The 7,235-nt window shown below is 47.0% G+C and overlaps 1 protein-coding gene and 1 long non-coding RNA gene across 4 annotated transcripts in view; both read right to left on the minus strand.

Moving 5' to 3' along the window:
• PPP2R2D (protein phosphatase 2 regulatory subunit Bdelta) overlaps positions 1–7,174 on the minus strand; it is a 44,321-nt gene extending 37,147 nt beyond the window's left edge. The window contains exons 1-2 of one of the 3 annotated variants that reach the window (XM_082424675.1): positions 7,032–7,069; positions 6,860–6,952 (exon numbers count right to left, since the gene is read on the minus strand). In XM_082424675.1, the coding sequence (XP_082280801.1) occupies positions 6,860–6,952; positions 7,032–7,038 (100 nt within the window). In that variant the 5' untranslated portion in view covers positions 7,039–7,069. Of the gene's footprint in view, positions 1–6,581; positions 6,797–6,859; positions 6,953–7,031 lie in introns of those variants that run through there. The other 2 variants (XM_082424672.1, XM_082424673.1) reach the window with 2 other exon arrangements.
• Positions 4,731–6,574, minus strand: LOC309642764. Its single transcript, XR_014253366.1, has 2 exons — positions 6,112–6,574; positions 4,731–6,024 (listed from the first exon to the last, which is right to left on the minus strand). It is a non-coding gene; the product is annotated as an uncharacterized lncRNA (long non-coding RNA).
• Positions 7,175–7,235: the final 61 nt, after the last annotated feature.

The following is a 7,235-nucleotide window of genomic DNA, read 5'->3' on the forward strand; positions in this document are numbered from 1 at the left end:
TACACTCCCCACCCAAGTCTTGTGTACTGGGCACTCTATCACATTCCCTCCACATACCCTGCTCTCACGATGGTGCCAGGACCCAACTGCTTGCCAGTCGCTGTCTAAACACAGGGTTTCGTGAGACAGAAACTGGGTTTCTCCACTGCAACATTCAGCATGAGCAGACCTTCAGGACGCTGTTGCGAACTTTTTAGATGAACTAAGCTGAAAGCTAGCCCCCGTAACACCCTTCATTTTCTTAAGGTGGCTCCCTGGAGCAACACAGAGTAAGTTACTCTCCTATGCAAGAGGGTCTCTTAAGACATCAACATTTTGCTATCATCAAAGAGAACACAAACAACAACTGTTGTCAAGGATGTGGAGAAAAGGGAACCCTCCTCCACTGTTGGTGGGAATGTAAACTGGTGCAGCCACTGTGGAAAACAGTGTGGCAGTTTTTCAAAAAACTAAAAATGGAGTTATCATATGATCCAGCAATTCCACTCCTGGGTATATATTCGAAAAAAAACCAAAAACACTCATTTGAAAAGATATATGCACCCCAATGTCCACGGCAGCACCATTTACAATAGCCAAGATATGGAAGCAACCTAAGTGTCCATCGACAGATGAATGGATAGAGAAGCTGTGGCACATCTATACAATGGAATACTACTCAGCCATAAAGAAGAATGAAATAGTGCCATCTGCAGCAACACGGAGGGATGTGGAGGGCATTATGCTAAGTGAAGGCAAAGACAAACCCTGTATGATATCACTTATACTTATACGTTCAACCTAAAAAACACAACAAACTAGTGAATATGACAAAAAAGAAGCAGACTAACAGATGTAGAGAACAAACTTGTGGTTACAGGGTGGGGGGTATATAGGGGTGGGGAAATAGGAGGTACAAACTATTGGGTATAAGATAGGCTCAAGGACGTACTGTACAACATGGGGAATAGAGCCAATATTTTGTAAGAACTGTAAATGGAAAGTAACCTTTAAAAATTGTATGAAAAATTAAAAAAAAAAAAGACACCAGCATTTTAACAGTTATCAGTTACTGTAAGCCAGTTTGCCAAAGCTTTTCCTGCATTACCTGGAATCTTTCTAACAACCTGTAATGGTCACAGGAAATAGCACCCTGTTTTACAGCTGAGGAACAGAAGGTAAGTAACTGTCACGTTAACACAAAGCTAGTAAGAGGGCTGAAGTGGAATTTGCACCAAAATCTTTCAGTATCTTGATTAACATCAAGTTGAAGAGCAAGCCTAACCTATATGATAAAACTAGGGAACAAGCAGGGTCTCAGCCAATGCTAACACCACGACATGCTAAGTGACAGGAAAGGATGCTGAGTGGCTGAGCAGTGTTCCATAAAGAAAGTGGAATCTGAGATGGATGTAGATGGATGACTAGGTGTGGAAGGAGGAGAGGAAACTAGGGAACAAGCAGGGTCTCAGCCAATGTTAACACCACGACACGCTAAGTGACAGGAAAGGATGTTGAGTGGCTGAGCAGTGTTTCATAAAGAAAGCGGAATCTGAGACGGATGTAGATGGATGACTAGGTGTGGAAGGAGGAGAGGAAACTAGGGAACAAGCAGGGTCTCAGCCAATGCTAACACCACGACATGCTAAGTGACAGGAAAGGATGTTGAGTGGCTGAGCAGTGTTCCATAAAGAAAGTGGAATCTGAGATGGATGTAGATGGATGACTAGGTGTAGAAGGAGGAGAGGAAACTAAAAGAATATAGAAATTCCCCACCTTTTTTTTTTTTTTGGCCGCCCCCGCATGGCTTGCGGGATTTTAGTTCCCCGACCAGGGATCGAACCCGGGCCCCGGGCAGTGAAAGCCAGGCATCCTAACCAATGGACTACCAGAGAATTCCTGAGAAATCCCCCATTTTTTGAAAGCTCGCTGTATGTCACTTCGCTTTTACCAAAGACCTACAGCTTGCTAACTGAAATCTGAAGATTTCACTTTTGGAAAAAAAAAAAAGGGCAAAAAAAGCCTTCAGCATTTGTTTTGCAGGAAATGATTATACAGGTAGTGCACCCTGCGCAGTGAGAGGGGCCCCACCAAGCTCCTTCTCCAGGAGCTACACTGAGCATCTCAGCATCGAGCTGTCAGAGCTTTGAACTGTGTCTGAGCGTCTGGGCTTTACCTTAACTCCTTCTGTGCCTCCGTTAGGAAGATGTGTCATAGGATAATTGACACCTGTGGCTAAGGTAATTATTGCTTCTCCCTTTACACCATTTCGGCTTACGAAAGGTTTTGTAGGAATGCTCTGCTTCCAGATAGGATAGCAGGGGAAAGCTGTATTCTACGTTGGGAAAGAAATATGAGCCAAGATCAAGGCATGGGAAGATCACTGAATAATGATGGAAAAACCAAGAGGTCAGGCCCTATGGAAGGGATCTGGGGTGAGTGGAGAGATTGAGGGAGGTCAGGAAAAACTAAGAGACTGCTACTTTCACATTTAAATATAGCTACAACTAAACCCAAACACCTTAAAATACATGAGAATTAGTGAACAGTTGTACCTAACACTTCAACAACACCTTACAGGTTCAAAAGCACAGCACTGTTTTATCTCAACAAAAATCTTATGTGATTTCTAGATAAGCAAGTTGAGGTTCAGAAAGGGCCTTCAGGCTTGATAAACAGCAGACATGAACTGAACCCAGAACTTCCCATCAAAACAACAGATTTTTTAAATCAAGGAATAAAAAAATCAAGGAGTATGATTTGATACTACCATAAACCTGCACCTGATTATCTGACTAAGATCAGTCCAGCTTCTTGAATGCACAGCCTGATTTCAGAGACACTACAATGTAGCTGTGCTCAGTAAGTACACTGAATGCATTAATCTTAAAAAAACCATGCACATCTGATTTCTTTAAGGCAGAATCTCCACAGGAAAAAACTATCACAGTACTCTAGAAATAATGACTATGACTGAAAAGTTTTGCATTCACAAGTATGGTATTTCATTGATTCTAAGAAGCACATTTTCCCTCATTTTCACATCTTTGACATCACATGTATCTTACATTCAATGAAACACAATAACTTCCTGCTACTGACGCCCAAGTGCTCTTAATTTGTTACCCTTCACCATTTAAATGTTTCTTTCTTTCATAACATCTATGTAAACCCTTTCAGAAAGGCTGGCCATACCAGATTACCGAGAAACCGACATTATTTACACAACTTCCCAGACTCAAGCTTGAATTAAGCAGATGAACCTTTAGTTTTGTTAAGCACTATGTCTTTAGAAAAAGATTAATGTCTAATTCAAAGCAATAGAATAGATCGTGGATGAAGAAACTGATTAAAATAAAATCATCAAATAGAAAGTCTAGACACTTAAACCTACACACTCTGAGATGAAAAGAACCAGCTGCTCTCAAGCTATGCAAAAAACTATGTCAATGCAGGCAGTAGTTCATGACAAGCCCTTCCCTTCTCTAACCCGTTCCCCCTGTTCCTCCAGAAAATCAGAAGAGCAATGAATGTACAAAAGCAGCAGGCCCAGAGCTTCCCTGCGAGCGGGCAGCTGAGGTCCTGGGAGAGTAACTCGGCAGGCAAGGCCACCGGATCACTCACTGGACACCCAGGTGTTCCCGCTGCTTACTGTCTCTGTACTATCTGCTCTTCAAATACTTTGAGAATGGCCGTTCTGAAACCCTTGTCACTAATCTTATATCATTTTGATAGGCACTCCCTTTAAAGACAGCTCATTTTCATTTGCTTTCAGAGGTCGTCTCCTGTAATTCTCGGTAGTGAGACCTCTCCTGAGCTTTGGAAGGACAGAGCAATCCCACGGCTGCGGAGCCACACCCCACACTGGGGGGCTTCAAGACTACTGGCCACAAACGGTCACTGATGCAGCACAGCATGCATGGGCCCTGGAGCCAGCTGGCCCAGCTTCCAACGCTGGCTTGGCCACTCTGCTGACCAAGTCACCTGTCCTCTGGGCCTTGGCTTCCACATCTAAAACTGGGAAGAACAAGAGTTCCTCCTTTCCAGAGTTGTGTGAAGACTGAATTAATGGGCACAAGTAACTTGAAGCAATCTCGGGAACATAGTAAGACTTAACCATCTTTACCTCCAGGCTGGGTCTTCTACAAGGCTGTGGGGTGAGGGAGGGGCACCTAGCCCTCCAGCTCTAAGTAGAGCTCACACTGCTGAAGACAGACAAGCGAAGGTCTGTAATATCATGTGTCACCTGCAAAAGATGTTCATGCAGTGAAAGTTGCCCAAGGAAAGGGAGCAGGGGCAGGGTGATGGTGACTAAACATCACGCGTGAAAAATCTGTATAAATATTTAACAACTTCCAAAGAGTAGTCATTGTTTAGAGCATAAGTATTTGGAGGTACAGGCTAAAAAGTACGTTCTCACTTCCTTCTGGAAGCCTCCCCCTGGTTTTACTATTTTGGCTCTTTGTTCATCTAGTCATAAAAGCTCACCTATTCCACCTTCAGGGGCGATGCCTATCACCCTGGCCAGCTTGTCATGGGGAAGGAGAGGGGGCAAGTCACCAGGGACTGTCACTCACACATCTTGTCACCAGCAGGACAATTACTAGTTTCCTCTTGAGCCCACCTCTATCCCTATTTGCAGGGAGATGGGAAATCCCTGGTAGCACGATGGGCTGACCTGACCCAGAGGCAAAACCCTCTTGTTTCTAAAAAAAAAAAAAAATTATACTCTAATAAAGATATATTTTATAAAAATAAAAAGTCATCATCAAATTTTACACATTACAATACTTTCTTCAGGTGTCCCCCCAAACTCTATTAGCTTAAAAACAAGGAAATCAAAAGCCTCTCTCCACTATACCCACTCCTCCCTCAGCCTTCAAAAGTCAGGGGAGACCACACTTGCCCCCGTACCCCTCACGTCCATACTCAGGCAAGGAGAGGCCCACCTCAGTCACTTTCTGATCACTCACAGCAGCGGAAAGCAGAAAGACGGTACAAAATTTAGGGTTACCAGCGAACTCTGCAAAGCGGAGCTTGGAATAGAACAAAACCTTCAAGAACGAAACGCCTCACGAGCCACAAATCCGAACAAATAAACTTACTATACCTCTAGCCCTACAGTTCAAGTATCGACGTCCAGTAACCTCCCTTCAATTACATCTCCCGTTAATTATCTCTTATCAGCACTCCTTCACCAAGGCTGAGTCTGGGCACAAGCTTCACCACCAGCTCCTTTATTCTCGTTGCTTAACAGTCGCTAGCTGTTAGCAATTACGTTTTCCTTCTTTCTCATGGACTTTTATGGAAATAGTACAATTCAAACAGGTAGTATCACGACTACTTGACGAAATAATGAATGTTATAAATGTGTTAACCCTGATAGACAATTAGGTATGGAGTAAGACAGAGAGCTGTGAATACACACGATCAAAAAAACATGTGGGTAATTACCACAAAGCGATCTTACAAAATACATAACTCAAAATACCAAACTTTTAGATATAGTCAAAACTTTACTTAAAGTAGGGATGTAAAACTGCAAAAAGTTCAGAGAACAAAATATTTCTGTCAAGATTTTTTAAAAGTAAAGAATACCATTTTCGAAATGTAACATCACACTTAAAATACACCATTTTAGTTAGACTTACATTTTAATTCATTCGGCTTATCAACTAAACCTTCTTATAAAAAGGGAAAGAAACCAGAAATTAAGACAGGCATTAAGCCCTCCCACCTTCCTACCCGTGGTTTTGCTTTATCCCCGATAGAAATTTTGAGTAAGCTAAACGGTCACCCACTTGGCACTGCAAAGTGAAAAAAAACGTACCTTATGTGAATGTAAAGAAAAATCTCAATCTCAAATCAGATACATCTTCACAAATTTCTGGAGCACCGTTTTACCTGCTTACTGATCTGGGCACTGTTTGTCTCCAGATGTCAGAGGATCTCCAGATGTCACTCTGCCAGGGGGAGGTGCAGAGCGAAGGAGGACGGAGCCAAAGGTCACGGGCGCGGGCGCGGTGGGGGAAAGGCGCAGCACACCTGGCCAGAGGCTGCTGGTTACTTGGGGCAGAGAAGGTGTAGCTCACGCAAACACAAATACTTTTCAAGAGAGGGTTAAAGGCTCACCATGTTGAGTAAGACGGCTGAACAACAGCAAAAGAGTCAGTGCCTGACTTTACCCTCCCGAGTCGCTGCACCGCGCGCACGGGCACGAGTCTAGGCGTTCTTCCTTCAGGACGACACGCGGCGCCGTGGGAAGCGCCCCCGTCCCCCCGCAACGCCGCTCCCCTGCGACCACCGTTACGGAAAAGACCAGCCAACCTCAACACCGCAAAGTTCACAAGTGCAATCTGCAGCAGGAACTTTAAAACACGCCGCCGGGGAAGGAGAAAGAGCTGATAAGAAAACTGAAAAACTCCGGAACCTCAGAAAGCAATCTAAAGCACCAAGGGGTCCGAGCCTGTTTTTAAAGAAGAAACTGAGGCCGGACAGGATGCCCCCATCGCACAGGTGACTGGACAGAGGCCCCCGACCTGACCCAGGCCGGGGCGATTCCCCACCCGACTCCTGCCAGCCTGCAGTTACCCCAAGCTTACGTTTCTCCAGTCCCCGGCTTCTGCAGTTACTTCCGGAGCTCCAGCAAACGCAGGAGGCAGCCACTTGCAGCGGAAAGACCCAGAATCCACTCGGGAGACCCGACATCTGCGCGCTCCGCGACTTTGGGCCCCTGACATAACCCCCGGGGCCGCCTCCCCTAGGGACCGGGCCGGCGTCGCCTCCCCGGCGGACCGGACCTCCGAGCGCGCGCCCGCCCCGCGCCCCGGCCAGGAGCGGCCCAGCCGGGCCCCGGGGGCGCCCAGGTGCTCGGCCTTACCTTCCGCCACGTCCTCGTCCACGGCCCCCTTGACCTGCGAGAAACACCACTGCAAGTCGTTGCCGCCCGCAGGGCAGCCGCCGCCTCCGGCTCCTGCGGACACACCGGGCGCGTCAGGCTCGCGCCCCTCGCCCCTCGCCCGCCCCCGACCCCGCCCCGCGCGGGCCCTCACCTGCCATGGCCGGTCGGCCGGCGCGCGGCCGGGGGCGGCCGGGCGCCGAGGCGGCGGCGGACGTAGGAGGCGGCCGCCGCGCAGCTGCCACCCAAGCACCTCAGCCCGGCAGCCGCCGCCGCCGCCGCCGGCGGATTTTTTTTCCCTTTTCAAAATGGCGCCCAATGCCCGTCGTCCCGCTCGATGACGTCATCCCCCGCCGCC

The sequence above is a fragment of the Balaenoptera physalus genome (genome assembly GCF_965194825.1).
Source record: "Balaenoptera physalus genome assembly, chromosome: 14".
In the NCBI taxonomy this organism is placed as follows: Eukaryota; Metazoa; Chordata; class Mammalia; order Artiodactyla; family Balaenopteridae; genus Balaenoptera; species Balaenoptera physalus.